This window comes from Streptopelia decaocto (assembly GCF_964273445.1).
Source record: "Streptopelia decaocto genome assembly, chromosome: 1".
In the NCBI taxonomy this organism is placed as follows: domain Eukaryota; kingdom Metazoa; phylum Chordata; class Aves; order Columbiformes; family Columbidae; genus Streptopelia; species Streptopelia decaocto.
In genome coordinates, this window is record NC_138663.1 from 87,165,950 (window position 1) to 87,186,496 (window position 20,547).

At 40.8% G+C, this 20,547-nt stretch overlaps 1 protein-coding gene across 9 annotated transcripts in view; it reads left to right on the forward strand.

The window, feature by feature from the left end:
* Positions 1 to 2,536: 2,536 nt before the first annotated feature.
* POLQ (DNA polymerase theta) overlaps positions 2,537 to 20,547 on the forward strand; it is a 55,089-nt gene continuing 37,078 nt past the window's right edge. For 5 of the 9 annotated variants that reach the window (XM_082043231.1, XM_082043232.1, XM_082043236.1 and 2 more), the window contains exons 1-9: positions 2,537 to 2,788; positions 5,419 to 5,601; positions 6,708 to 6,838; positions 8,294 to 8,450; positions 13,461 to 13,569; positions 16,190 to 16,409; positions 18,289 to 18,433; positions 18,513 to 18,677; positions 19,763 to 19,975. In XM_082043231.1, coding sequence (XP_081899357.1) covers positions 2,569 to 2,788; positions 5,419 to 5,601; positions 6,708 to 6,838; positions 8,294 to 8,450; positions 13,461 to 13,569; positions 16,190 to 16,409; positions 18,289 to 18,433; positions 18,513 to 18,677; positions 19,763 to 19,975 — 1,543 coding nt within the window. In that variant the 5' untranslated portion in view covers positions 2,537 to 2,568. Of the gene's footprint in view, positions 2,789 to 5,418; positions 5,602 to 6,707; positions 6,839 to 8,293; positions 8,451 to 13,460; positions 13,570 to 16,189; positions 16,410 to 18,288; positions 18,434 to 18,512; positions 18,678 to 19,762; positions 19,976 to 20,547 lie in introns of those variants that run through there. The other 4 variants (XM_082043233.1, XM_082043234.1, XM_082043237.1 and 1 more) reach the window with 3 other exon arrangements.

Below are 20,547 nucleotides of genomic sequence, written 5' to 3' on the forward strand. Positions count from 1 at the left end.
AGTGACGCAAAGGAGGAACCTTGCCCTTCAGAGGAAGCTAGCAATCTGACAGTAGAAAAAGAACAAAGTCCCAAAGAAACTAGCAGGTGTTTTCTCTTTAAGTGTTTAATGAATGTGAAGAAAGAAGGAAATGATGTATTAGTAGAAATGCACTGGGTTGAAGGACAGAACAGAGACTTGATGAACCAGCTGTGCACATATGTGCGAAACCAAATTCTTCGACTGGTTGCTAGTTAGCCCTTTTTCCTACTTTGGTAAAGTAAGTCAATCCTCAAATTTTGTAAATTATTTTTAATGGATTAAAATCTTCAGTTAGCAAAACATGGTTTTTCCTCTTAAAAAAAAAAAAAAAGAGTAAAATGGAGATAGAAGACTCCTTTAATATTTTAAATAGCTTTTTCAAAGCTGCAAGTAGTACCTGAAGTGTACTTCAGTGGACATGAAGTGATGGGAAAGTAATAGATTTTATATATGTTAAAGTGAAATATGTCTATGCTGTGACTGTTTCAAATATCAAGAGTACTTATTCTGGTCTTTTTTTCTGGTGCAATAGAATTATATATTGTTACTAAGTAGAAATCTTTACTGAAATATTTTCTTCAATATTTTTTCAATACTAATGCAGGAAACGGTTAGCCTGCTGTGGAAATTGTTTTCTGCAGCAAGGAGTCCAAGTAAGGATTTAAATATGCCTTTCTTCCCTTTAATGCATTTAACCTTCAGTCTATATAGTAGCAAGATGGGTACATCCTCTAAGTGTGAATTCATTAAAATAATTGCTTTAGAAAAAAAAAATGTGTGTTGTACTTTTCTGGTGCTTGGGCTTTGAAACATAGAAGAACCTACTATTAGCATCTGGATTTATAAACTTTGTTTTAATGACAAAATAAGGTCTTTCAGCTGCTTGGTTGAAAGAGGATTTAACTCTGTTGACTGTTCCATTAGACCATTCCTTACACTGATGCCAATGTAATTATCTGAAATGACAGCCGTATTCTTAAAGGATTTTGCTTCCATTTAATCTTGAGAGATTGCTTTAATGACAGGAATGAGAGCACGTGCTCATCCTCGTGAGCCAGAAATTAATTAGACAGAACAAAGATGGGTACAGAAGCTTCAGGCTGTTGCAAAGGAAGGCGAGTGGAAATGAGGTTGTCGCTTCCACACCTGACTCCCCAGTCATTTTTACCACCAGTTGTTTTCCCAGTGTTTCTGGGCCAGTGACCTGTTCCTGTGAGAAGAGAGGCTGGGGGACATGGGGCTTGGATGCCTCAGAGAGGGTGTGTGTATGTGTTTGAGATTATGAGCACTGGCACTGCTTTGCATGAAGTCAGCCTCCCACGCTGTGATCCATTTCTCTGCAGAGATGTACAGAACATGGAGAAAAAGTTGGAGTGTGGAGAGTGGAGCATGTCTGTGTGTGTTACCTAAAATAACATATACACTCCTGAGGGACTGAAGGAAATAATACTGCATATGCTCATGCTACTGGAACCACTTTAAATGTTCACACTTAGATGTCAATATTTCTTGAAAGATTAGTATGTTTTCTTAAATTGAAATTAAAAGCAACTTAGAAAAGCCTTTATTTTCCCCTCTGTTGTTAACTGCTGTGTATTGTGCTTCTTAGCACTTCTGCAAGTGATGGACAAACACTTGCATTTTTGTGATATTGCAGAATTTTCACAGAACTGCTTCTGATATTCATCTCACTGAGAGTTAAAACTAGTCCTACTCTTTTAGAATCTTCAGAGATTATTTTGGCTAGATCAGCCATTAAAACCAGAAAGCAAGGCTGTTTGTCCTTTGTGCTGTTCCCTGTCTATCAGTCTGTCTTAATGCCAGGATGAAGAAGCTCTATAAGCCTGTGTGCTTGCAGCTCTCTTGTTTTGTTGAAGCAGAACTTTTAAACTGTGGGGGGTTACGCTGAGATCCAGCGTAAAAGTCAGATTTGGTGGTACTCAGAGTGACACTGAGGGTTTTTGTGGGAAAGGGTGGTCAGAGGTGGGTTCTCTTGTTGGCCTTTCTATCTCACTGATTTTCATCTTCCACATCCTGTAGCACTTCTTTATTGCCTCTGTCTCTCACTTGTACAACATGAATAACATACTCTTGAGTGCTGCTTATTTTTACAAATACAACCAGTAGTCTGTGATTTGGATGACTGTTTTAGCAGTTCAGATGTTGTCTTGGCATTTTATTCATACAAATGCTTTGTTAGAAAGGTGAGTGTGGCACTTGGAAAGCTAGTTCCGTGTTGGGAAAGAACAGTAATTAAGAACTGTAATTAGTGTAAAAAGCGAGTTAGCGCCATTACTTTCACCGTACAGATGTAGCAATCCCCGAAGAGTTTTAAATTACGTGGGCGCGCAGCGTGACCGGATGTCTGGGGCGTGCAAGGATGCCGTGGAGACCCAATTTGCTGCGGGACCATCCCCCCACCCCGCGCACACGGAGGCGGCCATTGCCGGGCAGCTGCCCCGCCGTACGGGGCCCCAGAGCCGCCCAGCGGCCGCTCCGGGCTGGGCAGCCCCGTACTGCGCCGCGCGGGGCGGTGCTGGAATTTGAATGGCGCGGCGGGAAGATGGCGCCGTCACCCCAAACGGCGTCGCCACAGCCTCGGCCGCGGGGCTCCGCAGCAGCAGCTCGGGCGGCCCGGCCGCCTCCCGCGGGGCGGGGAGGGTGGTCCCGCTCGGCCCCGCCGCTCCCTGCCGGACTGTGCTGAGCCCCCCGCCCGGCCTCGATCTCTCCCTGCGCGGCAGCGGGAGCCCCGGCACCGGCTCGGCAGGTACCGGCGCAGGAGGGCGCAGCCCTCCCCTCCCTTCCGTTCTCTCGGGCTGGCAGCGCAGAGCGGGGGTCGGGGTGTGCCGGGGAGGGCGAACGGGGCTGCCCCGCTCGGCCTGCCCCGCTCGGCCTGCGGGCCGCCGTCCCGTGAGGAAACACGGCGCTGAGGCGCCTCCCGCCGGCGGTGGGACCGGGCGGGCCCGGGGCGGTGCTGCGCGGGGTTGGGGACCCTCTGAGTCTCTCCAGGCCCGGCGTGAGGGGCGTTTGCGCCGAGGACGACTCGCTGCCATGGGGCGGGAGCACCGGCGCTTCGCCCCTTTTTCCCTTGAGGGCAGTGCGTACGTTAACGAGGGCGCTAGCGAACTAAATACGCATGGAAGGGTCTTCCTGCCCTGTTCACTGTTTAGTTGAGGAAGGTAAGAAAATGTATGTTTTATGAACACTTCTGAAGTCGGGGTCGTTTCATCGGATGCCACTAGACAGTGGGCCTTATTCTCGATTTGTCCTCTAGGTGCTACCGTAATACAACGATCAGTATAGTCTGTATTCTTCGGTGTGTGAGGCAAGGTTTACCTATGTTATTAAATTGATTCAAGAATACAGTAAGCTGATAAAATGTATTGTGTCTAGAGGCATCGTTTTAAGTGGTCCTGGTTGGTGCTCTGATACCTGCAAAAGCAGATAAGTGTAGTAGGCTTTTTAATATGACATCTTGCCTGTATTTACACGATATTATATAAACATCTTGTGTTACATAAACATCTTGTGGCAAAATGTCATATAAAGTGGTCCTGCTGTCAGCCAGGACTACTTAAAGTGATACTTCTAGAGGTAATGCCTTTTACCAGTTTACTGTACTCTTGAATCAAGAGAGATATGTAGATGTATACTGCATCAAGATGTACATAACAACTGAAATCAAGATATTAATATAACATCTTGTCACTATCTCTTCTGCGATTTTTTGTAACTCTTTAAAACATTTACATCTCTTGGCCTCTTCTCCAGTCGTGTCACATCTTCTCCCTGATGTGATTCTGTTCTGCAAGATACAGTCTGTCAGCTCCTGCAAATGGAGCTGAGCCAGGCAATGTACATATTTCCACAGGACAACTCCTCAAAGATGATTTAGTAAGCAGCACTCCTGTGCCCAACTGGCCCCACATTCTGGAAGAGTTTTCTTTCAGAGAAATCTGGTGCCCAGTGTTTTTAACCAACAGTGTGTATCTTCCTCATTTTGACTATTTATTAGCATTTTTCTAGTAGGCAAAAAAAGAGTTTAGTGTAGTGGTATATTTCTGTACATAGATCTTTAAGAAGCCCTAAGGCACAAGTTTTCAAACCGATGTTCAATGCTAGTCTACAAATGTTCTTCAAACAGCAGAATCACGTAATCCTTAATCTGTCTTTTACATGTAGTTCATTGGGTTTAATATTAGGAAAGAAGCTTGAGATGCCATCATGTAGGTATATTTTTCTTTGTATGACTCAGAATCCTAATTCTGCCATATTAGTCACATTTTAGGATAAACAAATCTGATAGCCTCTAGATTCCACTTGGGAAGCCAGTTCTGCTTTGTGTCATACTGCTGATCTCTCCCGATGGCGCTTAGCTTCTTGTTTGGTATTTGTATAGTACCTTGGTTACACAAAGTGAGGCAAAGCCTTCAGAGCTAAGCTGTATTATCTTCTTTTTATATTTGTGCGGGGGAGAATGGCCATGCAACAGTGAGAGCTAGGTTCGGGTTAGCCTCAAGAAGGCAGCTGAAATTTTTAGTATGTTGAAAGTAAAAATACTGTCTGCTTATGCATGCTAGTATTTCTGATCTAGCCTGCCCTTATGCTGTCAACAATGGTGGGAAATTTCTTTTAGAATTTTTTGAATGTGCCAGGAGAAGAATGGGTACAGTAGAGTCAGTACACAAACTTGTTTTTCATCCTGATTTGACTTCCACAAAATCCTGTTATGGGAACTGTATAGTCATGGGTGATAGGGGAGACATTACTGTGGATCAGAAACCTGTTTTCTGTCTCAGATGAGAGAAGGGACAAAAAAGGCTGAGCTTTCTTAATGATTTGGAAAAAGAGAGGAGGAGGAAATATCTAGCTGGCACAAAATTATTTAGGGTTATAAAGAAATAAGCAGCAAGGAACTTAATTAAGCTATAGAAACTGGAAATGTGAAGATACTAACCGGTGTTTATAAACTGAATGTGCAGAGTAGCTTGAGCTGCTTTTTTGGTTTATGTTGTTTTTTTTGATTCGTTTGTTAATCAAGAAAAAAGACGGGGCAGTTCTGTGATCTGTGGGGATTACTGAAGTTTCTGTAGCAAGAATTTAAAAAGGAAGCAGTCTGGATAAGGATGACATGGCAAATATATTGTAATGCTGTTACATTAATCAGTGCTGAAAGTCTGAGTATGTATTTATTAATGGTTGGGTGATGTCAGGAGATAAGTATGGTGAAACATCCATAGGAAATATTGAAAAATATTAGGAAGATAGTTTCTTGTTACCTTTTCTTATCATACAGGAGCTCGTAGAGAAGTTTGGCTTTTAGGTATATAACGTAAGTGACCTCAGATTGAAGGATGATACTTGACTTCTTAATTTTGTCATTTTCTCCTCCCAAAGGGCAATATCAGCGGGTAAATGTTCCTGAAGACCAAGCAGACAAGTTGCTCCTTGCAAACTGGGGTCTTCCCAGAGCAGTTCTGGAGAAATACCACAGCCTGGGAGTAGTACAGATGTTTGAATGGCAAGCAGAATGCCTAATGCTTGGACAAGTTCTGGAAGGGAAGAACCTAGTTTACTCAGGTATGCAAACATCTGACAAAACCAGTCCCCCCTAACTTTCCCAGTGCCATTTACAAGAACACATCGGTGCTGAAGGGTGCTGTTCTGGCAGATAAAAAGGTCAAGTTCCTCTTTTTTATGAAGAGACCCCATTAAGACCTGTTCCATTGCTGTACCTCAGACCTGACTTGATGGACTTCTTTTTGGATGGGAGGAGAGACATTTTTCCCTATTTTCTCTGTTAATTGTCCTTTAGAAACTGATAATTAGGAGTCAGTTAATGATGAGACTCTCTTTTTTATTACAGAATGATAACAGAAATGTCACATATAAATACCTTTGAAAATTTTATTTACTGTTGAATTTTTTCAGTCCCTTTATCATTTCTCTTCACCTAGTGTATGGGGGAGGGGTGGGTGCAGAAGGAGAAGTAGGACTGGTGGACCAGAAATCTGTGGGATATGACAGCTTGCGTGTCTGTTCTCCATGGGAAGAAGGTAGTAAAACAGCACTGGGAGGATGAAGGACTTAGAAGAGGGGTGGGTGATTTTCTTAGGCTTGGATTTGAGTTGTATTTACTTGGTTCCAGAAGACTTTGAGCCTGATTGCTGGTGTCTCCTGGTATGTGGCATCTCCTCTATGGTTTTCTGTGGATGGCAAACAGCAATGCTCACCAAACAGCAGGGGTTGATATATTTATGGGCTAGGTCAGTAAGGCAGTGGCTGAGCTCTCCTGTCCAACCGAGAGACTGTATTGCGTGGGTTTTTTTGTTTGTTCGTTTGGGTTTTTTCCCCCTTGCTGATCTCTGAGCTGCTGTTGCTTCTGGAGCAGAAATGAGAACACAAGGCTTGGCAGTACAGTGGAAGAGGCCAGAGGATAAATAATTTGCAGTCTTCTTGACCCTTTATGGGGTTAACTGCAAATGGGGTTGTTGCTGTGGGAGAGTGGCATCGGTTGAAGAGCCCTGCCCCAATTTATGCAGTAACTGCTTTCTATGCTAGCTTTATGATAAGCCCTCTTATTTTTTTTTTTTTAACCTTTAAAAATTAATTAAAAAAACCCCACCAAAACACAAACACAACAACTTTTTAATTTTTTTTTTTCTCTTTTTTTACCTTCCCCTCAGCTCCTACCAGTGCTGGAAAGACTCTTGTTGCAGAATTGCTCATTTTGAAGCGAGTCCTGGAGACTCGTAAGAAAGCTCTTTTCATCCTTCCCTTTGTCTCTGTGGCCAAGGAGAAAAAATGTTATCTGCAGGTAAGTAGCCTTCAAGGAAGGCAAATGTTTGGGTTGTAGTTGTTGGGTCACATTTTTTTTAGCAGTTAGAGTTTTTGCATTTATTTGAGGAAAAAAAATAATTGCGGAGTTGTTTCAGAAAGGATTTGTAGATAATTTAAAATTCGCTCTCGTTATAAGTTGGAGATTAAAAAATGAAAGTTTTAACCAAAAAGGGAAACTTGGAAGAATTTTAAGGAGTTGACTTTTAAGGCATTGTTACATGCATCTAATTACAGATTTTATAATATACAAACTTTAAAGCAATTTTCTAATTAGAGATTGTATTTGAAAAAGTACAAATAGGAAGGTGTCAACATTATCCGAAATAATATAAGGATATTTTAGCTTTCCTTAGGGTGTTCCACCAGAATTTTGTGCCTTTGGTTTCACTTTGCTGGAAATTTGTTCTGACAGAATGTGATTATGTCTTGGCTTCCTCACCCCAGCTATTTAAAAACAAAATTACTGGAACTGAATGATAACAGAAATGTGACATATAAATACCTTTGAAAATTTTATTTACTATTGAATTTTTTCAGTTCCTGGAACAGTCTTTTTAAAATAAATATATTTTTTTCTTGAAAGACTTTTCATATCACACACTTTTTTCCATTAGCCAATATGTCAAAGTAAAAACAACTTCTGAAAACAAACACAAAATTAGCCAGTGTTTTTGTTATAGTTTCTGACATTAAAGTCATTTTGGGTGTTAATAAACTGAGATGGTATTTTAACCTTGCGAATTGCGAGGAAGTGCTACAATCTGAGTGCAAAAGCTACTTTGTAGTGATAATGGAGACATGCTTTTGCTTTAATCTTGTAAATCTGGAGGATAGTGATGTTGTGTTCTGCGACTCCTGGCCTAAGGTTTGGTTGTAGCTGCACATACTTGAAATCATATGGTATCCTACCCACCTGGTTCAAACATTTGTACCTTTTGTTAATGCAATGTGAAATGTGCTGAAGTGCTGGCACGGCAGTAATAAGCTGTGGAAGAAAGGAAGCAGTTCTTGACTTTCAGTGGGAGATGTGACATCTTTGTGTTTGCGGTTCTACATTTGAATTTTGCCCAGGATTGCTCAGGAGCAAGGCTTCTTTCCACATAACTGACTGGTATTATAAACTGTTGCACTGTGTGTTCTCTAACCTTATTAATAGTAAATGTTTTTATACAAAAATGTTGTCCCCGTCTCTTACTTATGTACACTATATCCTGCAATGTGTTCTGTGTGGCTTCTGCTTTGGAAAGAAAAAAGTGATAGTGAAAAAAAAATAGCAGTATGTGGCTGAGCTATGGCTTTAGTCTGATTAATTTGCATTATAAGTACTAGGAATTGTGGTTGTAGGATGCAGGCTTTTATGTGATTCCAGCAGGCATTGGTCAGAATTTGGAGTTGTAACCTTGGCCTGACATTCTGTATTCTTGGAAAACAGGCGCTGTTTCAGGAGGTGGATGTGAGAGTTGAAGGCTACATGGGAAGCATGGTTCCTGCTGGACGTTTCTCTGCCCTGGATGTTGCTGTCTGCACCATTGAGAAAGCCAACGGTCTAATCAATAGGCTAATAGAAGAGAATAAAATGGACTCACTGGGTAAAACACTAAGGCTCGAGCATTGCGGGGATGAGGTTTATTACATACTCTGAGTACATGTGAAATCATGGTATAGTTTGTACTTGCTCAGTTCTGTATGGGACAGACATGCCATATAAGAAAATCGAGCAATTTTTCTTCCTCCAGAGCACCTCTGATTGGGATTTAGGAGGGCAGTCAGGACTATTCTATGTAGCTCAACAGCTGGGGTGAGTAGGTAGAAGCTGCAAGTTTCAGTTTATGGATGACAATCCCTGAACTGTGTTTGGCTGCAATAAGCAGTGATTCCCATAGCTAGAAAATGTCTTCTAGTTAATGACTTCGAGTTAAAGGTCTGTGATATGTTTGAGTTCAAGAATGTATGCATGCTTATTTGTTTTGAACAGAGATTGTGGCATCCGGGGTTGATCTTCACTTAGTTCAAGGAAGAACAGGAATTGTGTTGGGTGCTCATCTGTGTCCAGATGAGTGGAATGAATATATAGAGCGCCTCTGGGTAGGCACGGTGACTGGGAGGGCTGTGACATTCATTTGTCGCTTGTAGTTTGCTCAGAAGCCTTCTGTCCTTGTAATGTAGACTTCTGGGTCACCATGGCCCTGATGGCCACTAGATAATGGTAGTGTTCATTTAGTGTTTGGGACGACATAAAAAACCTGAAGAAGCCCTATGCTTCCAGTGCACACTTGGAGATAGATATGTTTTCCTAGCCCATTTGTTCTTCTCTTTGTTTCCCTGCTCAGAAAAGCTATAACCAGTTATTTTTTATACTGTAATTCCTCCCATCTTCACTCTGGCTTGTAACATAGCTGATTGCTATTTTAAGAATATAAAAGTTGGAAAGCTAGAGGAATATCAAACTATTCTGAGACCTCTACTTATGAAACTGCTGTTCCATGTGCATCTGCTGTCTTAATGTTCTGCAGTGTTGTTTACCAGAAGAGTTTCTTAAATGCAGGAGAGAATAAGGGAAATGAAACCTTGCAGTTTTTTTCCAGAGTGTGAGATCATGAGATAACACATTCACACCTGGATCTATAGGAGCTGGATCACCATGAATGCTTTAGACTGCCAGTGGGCTGAAGGATGAGCGGATGACTCTTTTTGTGCAGCATTTTAAGCTCATCCAAATTGAGGCTTCTGCAGTCCAGCCTGACTCTTGAATGTATATCTTCATTTCTTCCCTTGCAAGAGAACTGGTGATCATGCCATTAGTTATTTCAAAATATAGCTACTTAGTTTAGGGGTTTTTTGTTTGTTTTAAACAAGGTTCATTTCACCACACTGTATGAGCTGTGTTGCCAGCATAAGGCAGAGTGGGGTCATGATGTTCATATTTATGTTGGCTTAGGTGTCTTGGAAGCATACTCAATATACTAAAATGTATTATTTAATGATATAATCTTTCAGAAGCCAGAGATATGCCAAATCCCTTTGGTTGTTACTTCCATTCCATCCCTACATTTTGTTGATGAATGTACCTGAGAAGAGTCATATAAGTATAACCAGCCAAGGGATTACAGGATTAGCGTTTGAATATGTGTCCTCCTTAAAGCAGGTTTTTCTTTTACCATTTGAAAACACCTTTGCTGCAACCCTCTGTTTCTCTTGTGCCCCGATATGACCGTATAACTGAAATAAGGGTATTTTTTTTCCTTTACATGCTTATTTGAATTAATTTTTGAAATTAAATTTGAGTTTAAAAATAGTCTTTAAAGTAAGAAATGGACAAATTTTCCATTTCGAGATACATCTTCCTAAAAGCTGCAAAATATGGGCATGAGCTGAAAATGCCAGTTTAACTGTCACTTAAAAAAAGCTTGTCTGAAACTGCAATATTGTACCTCATTTTCTAATTAATTCTAAATTTAGACCAGTTCGTAATTAGGGTGTTTTATCTTTTGAGATGAGTTATTGGGAGATGACTGCAATTCTGGCTGGATTCCATCTCAAGCTTGAGCTGTTCCTTTTGTTGATGTCAACCCCCTGCTGATAGCTCATGTAACTTTTTGAAATTGTTGAGAGAAAACTCAAATCTTCTGCCTGGCAGAGCTCTTGTTGCTGTATGAAGCAGTTAAAAGCAATTTTGTGTTGCTAATTATTATATAATGTGTGTTAGTTTAGAGCATCCAGGTACGCAGGAGATCATATTCCTCTTGTTGTTCAGACTCTTGATACCGATGCTAAAGAAATATTTAGGAAAGCGAATTAGAGAAGAATCTACTGCTTTCTCGAAGTGTCATCTGGGAATGGATTTGTAAAGTGCTGTTGTGATACTTAACTTGTTTCTTTTCTTAAATTTAAACTTGAAATTAAAAAAATTACTAGTTTCATTGTATTAAAAAAAATATAAAATCCTCCCTGCCTCTCATTCCAAACTCTTTAGTTTTAAGGAGGATGTGGACTTAAAGCACCCAAGTTATTCTGAAGTAAATACGTATGATAGATCTCAGGTGCTTTTTAGTATTTTCTTCAGTAGCAATGCAGTATGACAAAATTCTCGCCCCAGTTGCACTCCTGAGCTTGTTGCTGAGTAGAAAATATCATTGCACGCCGGGACCTGTAGTTCTTCATGGTTGCAATTCCATTTTAAGATGAGGGTAGCTTTGTGAAAAATACTGGTTGCGTGATTGCTCCCGCTGTGTTATCCCAGTGGGTGTGTTGTGAGCGCTGCCTGAAGAGAGGAGAGCACGGCGCATGCGTGACAGTCAGGTCTCAGCAGCTTGCAGACTGCCAGGGCAATACAGTACGTGGGCTTAGCATGGGTTTAAATATGTATTATAGCCAGGTAGCGGCAGAAGATATATAACACATGGCCCATACAACAGTTAGTGGCATTCCCTGTGCTTTGGCCTGCAGGTACCAGTTCTGTGCTTTGTTGCAGGAAGCAAAATGTGCTGCTGCTTGGCACAAAGACTGGAAAGGTAGCTTGTATGAATTTTACTTTGGTGGATATCTGATTACACTGCCCTGTCTCAGCTGCTGGAATAATTCAGACAGACTGTTGTATGGGGAAGCAGGAAGAAGTTTTTTCTGATAGCTGAATAAAAATGTATTTGGTGACCAATGAATTACCATTTTTTACAAGCAAACACAGAATAGAGGAAGTACAGGCAGATAGAGGAACTGATGGGTGGGAGTTTGTAAAAGAGGCTGATGAAGCAGTGCAGCACTCTTCTAACTTAAGTGGCTTGAAACAGAAGTGGGGAAAAAACAGACGGAGAGAGAAGGAACAAACGTAGGAAGGAGAGAAAAAAAATGAGAAGGAAAAATAACATTGAAACAGATAATATAAGGTCACATTTGCCCTTAAGCTCCTGCTATTTTAGTTGTACCAGGAAGATACTACATAGCTGCACCAAAGCAGGAAAAAAAATCCACAGCAGCAGAACTAATGAAGCCTGGTGTCCCCTGTGCTCTGCTTTTTTTGTTTAACCTTGCTTCAGCTTCCCCTGTGACCCTGTCAGCTGGCCAGAAAGAGTACAGACTGCTGCTAGTTGGGATGTGTGCAGGGGGTGCACTGGATGGCTGAGTTGTTGTGGCTCTGTGTTTTCTCCTTAGGGGAGACTCTAATCTGCTCTGTTGTCTCCAGCTGCTGATATTCAGAAAGCTTTTTAGACATTATTTTCAGTATTTCTACACTTCTTACAAATTTGATGGAGGTGGCTCATAGATTAAAAAGTCATTTGCAGGGAGTAGGATGACAACAGAGCAATCATGTAATGATTTCTTTCATTAGAAAGCCAAAGCTAAATAGTAGAGCTCATTCAAGTTTGGTTAGTGGGAAAAGATGCAACAGGAAGCAGGCTATGCCAGTGTAATTACATCTGCTCTAGGTTTTTTTTCTGACATTACCGTATTAGTAAGGAGTGATGTTTTTAACTAAGACAGTGATGTCAACAAAGCTTTTGACTAGTTTATTTGGGTGCTGGAATGTTCCTTTCCAGATACTCTGGATCATAGAATACAATACCAGGTTGGAAGGGAGAACAAGGATCATGTGGTCCAACCTTTCTTGGCAAACGCACAGTCTAGACAAGATGTCCCAGCATCCTGTCCAGCTGAATCTTAAAAGTGTCCAATGTTGGGGAATCCACCACTTCACTGAGGAGATTATTCCAATAGCTGATTGTTCTCTAATGGAATATTTCCCCCTTGTGTCCAATTGGAATGTCCCAAGGAGTAACTTGTACCCATTGTCCCTCATCTTTTCCATGTGACTCCTTGTAAAAAGAGAGTCTCCATCTTCTTTGTAGCCACTATTTAAACAGTGGTACATGGTGATAAGGTCTCTCCTAAGCCTCCTTTTCTCAAGGCTGAACAAGCCCCATTCTCTCCCCATTTCCTCATATGGTGGCTTTCCAGTCCTTTGATCATCTTTGTGGCCCTTTTCTGGACCTTCTCCAGCCTGTCCACATCTTTTTTGTGTAGCAGGGACCAAAACTGAACACAGTGTTCCAGCTGTGGCCTGACAAGCACTGAGAAGAGCAGGATAATGACTTTCTTGTCTCTGCTGGTGATGCCCTTGCTAAAGCAGCCCAGCATCCTGTTGGCTTTCTTTGCCACAGCAGCTCGCTGTTCACTCATGTTGAGCTACTTGTCCTCCAGGACCCCCAGGTCCCTGTCCACAGAGCTGCTCCCCAGCCAGGTAGATCTCAGCCTGTGCTGCACTCCTGGATTATGTTTTCCCACATGCAAGACCTTACACTGTTACAGTATAGATGCTGCAATACTGTTTCGTGTGCTGACCAGACTAACAACTCAGCCTATTTATTTTTGAAAGGCTGATTGCGTGTGTGTGAAGTTGTGGGCGGTGTGAAATGTCATGACATTGGTCATGATTTGTCTCTCAGAAGGATCAGTGGCAGAAGGAAGCCATAGTGGTGTTGGAAAGCACAGCTGGATTTGCGAATATAATATTCAGTTCAACATGTGGAATATGAAAGGATTGAGGCTATCTGTTCTTAGTTTGGAGTTTTGACAGACATAACCCGAGTGCTTCTCTTTATCAGGAGTGGTGGTTGTGGATGAGTTGCACATGCTGGGAGACTCTCATCGAGGATATCTGCTGGAACTCCTTCTGACCAAAGTTAGATATGTTACAGAGAAGGTTGCAAAACGGTGGGTAGACCAGGATGTTTGTCTTCTGATGCTAAATTATGGCAACTCTAAATGTTTTGTTCTGTGGGCGACTGGAAATTTGGGTTACCTCCAGGGTTTTTATGAGAGTGATGACCTAGACTATTTTGGTTATTAAGGTCTCATCATACTACCTCTCAGATGCCTGCTGTTATAGTCAAAACCTCTTTTCCTCATGGTTTTCAATTTGTGTGCTACCATGGGATTCATTCCCTCAGGAAAAGAAATAAGGCTGAAGTTTTCATTTACTTTTTTAGCCTATTTGAATTTTTAAAAAACTTTGATTGTTCTTTTTTTTTTTTTTTTTTTTTCCTAGCAGACTTGCCCTGCTTAATTTTGCAGTGTTTCATGGAACAGGGTATTTATGCTACTGAAATGTTCAGGTATTGTGGAAGACTGGGCATGCTGTTAACTTGTCGATGGTGAATTGATCAGAAGACAGGATGTGCCAGTAACCTACTTGGTTAGCATTGGTCGGGGTGATATGTGGTTTTCCTTATAACATGTGATAGCCTGGTGGTTGCATGGTTTCTTGGCTGTAGCACAAATGATTGGACACTGGGGAACAGATTAGATGTTTCAGAAGAATTTTGGAGGCTTTTAAAAATTCGTTATCTAGATCCCCAGCACCAAACTCTCCAGTGGCTCCATAGTGCTTGAAACAGACAGACACAAATGGAGTAGATCGTGTATTGATCTTCTTAATCTTTATTGGTGGTGCTGAAAGAAGAGTCAAAATGAACTGTTCCCTCAGCACCAGAAGCCAGATTTTGCCAGTTTGCTGCTTCCTGTCTTGTGAGTCATACCAGTGCTGGGCTAAGCACAGGCTACCTCTTTAGTCCTGAGGGAAGTGCCGTTTCTACATTGGCTTTCCACTGGACATTTTAGCCATATTTCCGGGATCCTGCAGTGTTCTGGGTTTAATCACCTCTGACTTTTCCTCATATTCTCCCCATAAGTCCTGGAAGCCAGTATCAGAGCAGCGTGAGTGGCGTTGACACTCCTTTTACCTTGGCTTATCGTGTAGCTGCAGCACAGGTGCAGGTCCACTCTCTGCTTTTCTCCCTTGCATTGAAGAAGCAGGAAAGAAACAACATCTGTCAGGGAAAAGGGGACAGATGCATCAAGGAGTATTCCTGGGAAGACACAGTACTTCAGCCTTCACCATATGGGCGCTAGGGCCTAGATTCTCCATCTCTCCATCATAGTCAAGTTGACAGTTACTGACGTGAAGGAGGTGGCTACCATATTTGTTTTGGAATCCACTTGAGATTCCTGGAGTTGAAGACCACATTTTCTTTCAAATGACCTCCCAAGTCTGCCATGTTTTTTTTTTTTTGTATTACTTAATGGGAGCCCCTTGATCCAGATCCTTTCAACACTATCCAGCCTGACCAATTATCAGAATGACCAGTGCTTTGAAGAGCTTTTTAACTTGTTAGCTGGGTGTCCCGCTGAAGTATAAGGCTGTGTCTTTGCATCGAGAGAATGTTCTCTGATGGCCATCACCAGTGTGAGTGCCCTCACTTTTCTGTGACAGTTTTGCACACCCAGCCAAAATTCTGAAGCAGATTTTTCTCCTCCCCAGTCAAAGAGTGTGTTGTGGAGCTGGAACTTTTTTAATCTTTGAAGGTCAAAAGTTGCTTTAGGGGGAAAAATCTGCAACCTAAATGGCAGAGCTGTAGTAGCAAATGCTCGAAGAGTTTGGATAATAGAGTCTGTCTCTCCACATCTTCCTTATTTCTGCCTTGTCAGTGACCAGCCTTTTTTACTCCAGCTTCTAGGTAGTCTTGCTTTCTCTGTCTTGTCTTTGCCAAGATTACTAGGATCTTCTAGGAAGGTTCAGGCTGTTTCTGAGCTCACATTGATTTGTCAGACCTTTTAATTTTTTAAAGTCTCAATTTGTGGCTCAGCACAACGCAAATGAGTAGTTTTCCAAATGGAGGCTTAGGAGCATTAAAAAACCCCTATTGTGTGGATGTAAAAGCCTGAATTAAAATATACATTTGGATATCTGAATTAACGGTTTGCATTTTCAGGTCTGTTAAGAGTCCATTACTTCTTACTGCCTTTAGTGGAAGCTGCTGTTTAGCATTTTGAGAACTGAAGCTGTTTTCTTCTTTGCTGAGCTAAGGACTTTTGTTCCCAACTCTAGGAAGATGTTAGTCTAGTATTATTTGTCCTGAAATTGAAATAAATGGAAGTGTTTCAAGAAAGGCATTTAAACTTAGAAAGACTGCAGTGAAGACTGAACCATTCCCTTATTTCCATGTTTTTGTTAATGGCAAAGAAATAGTTGATTTATTTGTTGGTTTTCAGTTTCTCCAAATATGCAGTCAGTTTATGGCTATTGTACCTAAAGAAGCTTAAAGTTTACGTTCAAAGTGATAAAAAGTTGAATTATCTTGTTATCAATGCATAAACTGACATTGTGTTTGCTAGGAGTACAGTGTGGTTTGTTTCTTTGTCAAGAAGTTGAAAAAAAAAAAAACCTTTGCACTTTAGACACTAGAAGTAGATTGAATTAGTTTTTCTAAATCTTGTTTTCCCGAACAGTAGCCTGTGTTGTCACTAACTTTCATTTTCTTTTAACCACTTCCAGACAGGCGAAGATGACCAGTCCCAGTTTTGGTGGGATACAGATAGTTGGCATGAGTGCTACCCTCCCTAACTTGGGGCTCCTAGCCTCATGGTTAGATGCAGAGCTATACTGCACGGATTTTCGCCCTGTGCCCCTCAAGGAGTGGGTGAAAATTGGCAGCAACATTTATGACTCCTCCATGAATTTAGTGCGAGAATTCCAGCCCAAGCTTCAGCTGAAGGTAACAAAACTCTGAGCGGCAGTTTTGGGATAACACCTTTTGTACAGCTAAAGTTAAAGAAACAGCTCCTGGTATGATTTTGATTTCTTTTTAAAAGGTAACATTCCCGACTTTGTTGTTTATATCATAGCTTGTATGCTTAAACTGAGCACAGGGTTTTTTTTTTTTGGTCTTCTATTGATTTAAACAAAAACCAAACGAAAACACACTGATGTGTTGAAGTTTCTTGATTGTGACTTGAAGACAAAGTTGACTTTGCAGTTATCTTGTTTCTGAACACTTGATAGGTATAAAGAGTTTAATTCTCCCCTTATCCATCACCCTATCTTGTGTCCTGGAATCTACTTCACTTTCATGAATAAAGGTGTTTCCTGGTTAGACCAAGGAATTTGCATTGATTGTTGGGAGAATATATTTGCATTAAAATCTGGTATTGAACCTGCTGATGTTAAACTGCTCAATGATCTAATTTTGTTGGTGATCAGAAGGCAGATATCCATCCTGATTCTTCTGAATCTATTTTCAATTTTCAATTTTTAGTTCTTTTGCACACTTGAAAAGGATATGAAAAGTTAAGGGTAATGTACTATAATGGTTTGGAAGAACCAAATGGATAGGAATGGCAAATTTGCACTTTTTAGTTGTAGGTTCCTTTTCTGTGGAATCTTTGAAGGGTCCTTCCAGTCCTTTCATCCACTCTATGTAGTACCACTGTAGTAGTTGGACGGTATGGCCTGAATACCAGCAGTATTTTGGAGCATTTTGCGCCCAGTTCTCATTGTGCACAAACATTCTGTTGTCAGTAGAAAGGTGCCACAGCAAAGAAAGAAAAAGGATCCTTGAAACAAAGTTCAGTTTTTGTGACAAGAATATCTGGAAGCTTGCTCCTGTGCGGTCATATTGAGAAGGTGATGTTGCATCTCCTTTTCTGGATATTTTTAAGTAGTTGCTCTGGATAGGTACTATCCAGAGAGAAAGAACTAAACTGGGCTTATGACTCAACAGTTAAGGGAGTTGGCTTATTTTATAAGACCAGGTGATCCTCTTGGGCTGGAAATCTGTCACTGGATCTTCAGTCTTCTGAGCCTAAAACTGGATGAGGAAAGGGAACTCGATGACATCACCACTTTTGCTGAATTTGGCTGAATCCTTACCAAGCTTTTGATGTGTATATGCAGTTTCTGCCATTGGTCCACTGTTTTCATTTGCATTTCAGTGCTTTTTATTTCTTGCTATATACCTGCCTTTTTTGTCTTCCTCCTTTGGCTTGCTTGCTGAAAGAGAATCTGACTTAGCCAACCAAAACAGATCAGTTGCAGGAACTCTCTTAAGATCTCAAAATGAAAAAGGCAAGCTGTAAACAGTATGGTTTTGCATGCATATCCATATAAGTATCCATAAAATTCTTCCACTGTGCTCTGATCACCTGCAGTCTTTGGTCAGCAGTGCTTCCTGGGTGCATCTTATTGGGGATGCTCAGATTACTACATCTCATGCTTTTAGTTTGAACGTCCTAATTGATAAGTTTTCCTTATTTGTTTTCACTTGAGGCTCTTCCTAGTTCTTCCCCACTGCTGTTAGCCATAACATGGAGATTGCGGTGATATTTTGTGTACCATGCTGCCTTCAGTCAGAAACAGATTTATGAAAAGCAAGAGGTCAAGCCTTAGATTTAGTCATAGGTAGGTCTAGGGCTGTCCTCAACAATGTGATCAAACTAGTGCTTCGGCTTCCTAAAGCAAGACAGAGTACTGTCTTGTTTGTTTGCTCCTCTTTCTGACTTGAAGTAGAAGATTCCTACTGTGACGCAGAAGAATGATGGCATTTACAAACCCTATTCAGTGTGAGAGTGCATTGAAAATATTTTGTCTCAATTCAGGGAGATGAAGACCATGTTGTGAGCCTGTGTTATGAGACTGTTTGTGAAGGCCATTCAGTTCTGCTTTTCTGTCCATCCAAGAACTGGTGTGAGAAGCTAGCAGACATCATTGCCAGGGAATTCTACAGTTTGCAACAGTCTGAAGGTGAGAGAAGAGTAATTAATAGAAGACTGTAATATGCACAGTGCCTTTAATGAAAATTAATTTTAATAAAAACTATAAGAATGTTTTGTCTCTCAAGGTTCTTCAAAAAACTCAGCCCTTGCCCCGGTTGTTGTGGACAGAGAAGGGATTGATGAGGTTCTGGATCAGCTAAAGCGATCTATCTCAGGCCTGGATTCTGTGCTCCAACGTACTTTGCCATGGGGAGTGGCATTTCATCATGCAGGTATTCCTGAATATCTTGGTCTTGAATTCTCTAAATCATATGGGTTCTTTTTGCTGTGGTTACCAGCAATTTACCCGTTGCTTTTTGAAGCCCTCTGTAGTTTATGACTGAATTAAAATGCTTTGAGAATCTCACAGTTAGAGGTAAACCTGAATTATTTTATTGTGGCTGAAGAGTTTAATTCACTAACTGTTACAAATCTCCTCTCTTTTGTATTGTTTAAAGCAACTTTTAAACCACAACTTTTTGTTTGCTTGTTTGGTTTGGTTTTTGTGTGTGGGTGTGTGAGCCTGAAAAATTAGCTGATTTGCAGCCCAAGCATTTTCAGGTTGTCCCTAAAGCTGCCAGAGTGTTTCAGAGCAATTTTCCTCAACTTATAGTGAAATAGATGAGTAAATAGAAGAAATATAACAAATATAACAATAAAAATAAAAAGAGCATGTGCTGCGGATGCTCCTGGCTACATCTTTTTTTTGTTATTTAATAGGTAATAGTGTCACCTGTTGATCCACCAAGGGAAAGGACTGACTCCAGAAGCGAGAACTGTAGCTATGTCATTGAATATGTAGGGGGAATAATTTCAAATGTTTATAGAGTGTGGATTTCTTTCTCAGGAACAAAATTGGCCTGAAGCCTATAAGGAAATGTAGAAATACACCTTCTGTAACTTAGAATGCAAATGATGAAGAAGGATTCCAGGGTCAGGATGGCAAATGACGAAATCCTAGTTCCCTACTGTGCTTGTTACATCCAGTTTTTATTTTATTTCTTTACTTATTTACTTGCAGTGTGTGTAGATATGTAGTGAATAGTTGTTCATCTTGCTACAACACATACAAGCACTTTAGAAAAGCTAGTTAATAACTATTACTGTCAATTGAATAACAAAAACTTAATGGTGAGATTTTGCTTTGCTTAGGGCTCAGAAGAAGTTAACTGAGGTAGTGTTGCGGCTCTAGTTCCTAACACTGAATGGCGAATGTACAGTTAAGTTTGTTTGTTCTTCCCCTTGCTTGACAGTAATATCGTTAGCTCTTAAATTCAGTTTCACCATTACTGGGTTTGTAAAAGTCATCTCTCCTCAGGTCTTACTTTTGATGAACGGGACATCATTGAAGGAGCCTTTCGCCAAGGCTTGATTAGAGTCCTAGCAGCAACTTCCACGCTCTCGTCTGGAGTGAATTTGCCTGCACGCCGAGTAATTATACGAACTCCCGTGTTTTGTGGCAAACTGCTGGACATGCTCACTTACAAGCAGATGGCTGGAAGGGCTGGCAGGAAAGGAGTAGACACAGAGGGTAAGCAGAGGCTTTATTAACATTCTCTAGGAACGGCGTTAACCTGATTAAATCCAGGGCAGTGCTTTGCAATTAGTGACTAATCATGATGAATTCCTTTGGTATTCAGTATGATTAAGTTAATCAAGATGAATTTGTTTGGTATTAATGGAGTAAAAATTGTGATTCCCAGAGGATTCTTTTCACTGCATGAGACTTACTTTGGTATTTACATGTCAGTTACTTCAAGAACAGGCTGTTTTCTCCTTTGAATTCTTGTTAAATTCTAAGGCTCGGTTTATTTGCCTTAATTTTGTGATCCCTGGTCAGTTTACTAAACTGTTTACAATTCCAGTGAGAAAGTTTATAGTAAACTCATTGGACAGACCTAAAATGTAAAAAATGTGTTTAAAGTCTATAACCACAATTTGGCAAAATCCTGTTTTCTGAAGTTTTGGTTTGAATTTGTTAAACTTCCACTAAACTTAACCATAACTTTTATGGATCTTGAATGTAGTAATGCAACAGAGAGACAGGGAAATATGAACAGTAGTTCATGCATAATATGGTGTCTTCACATGTACGGCAGCACT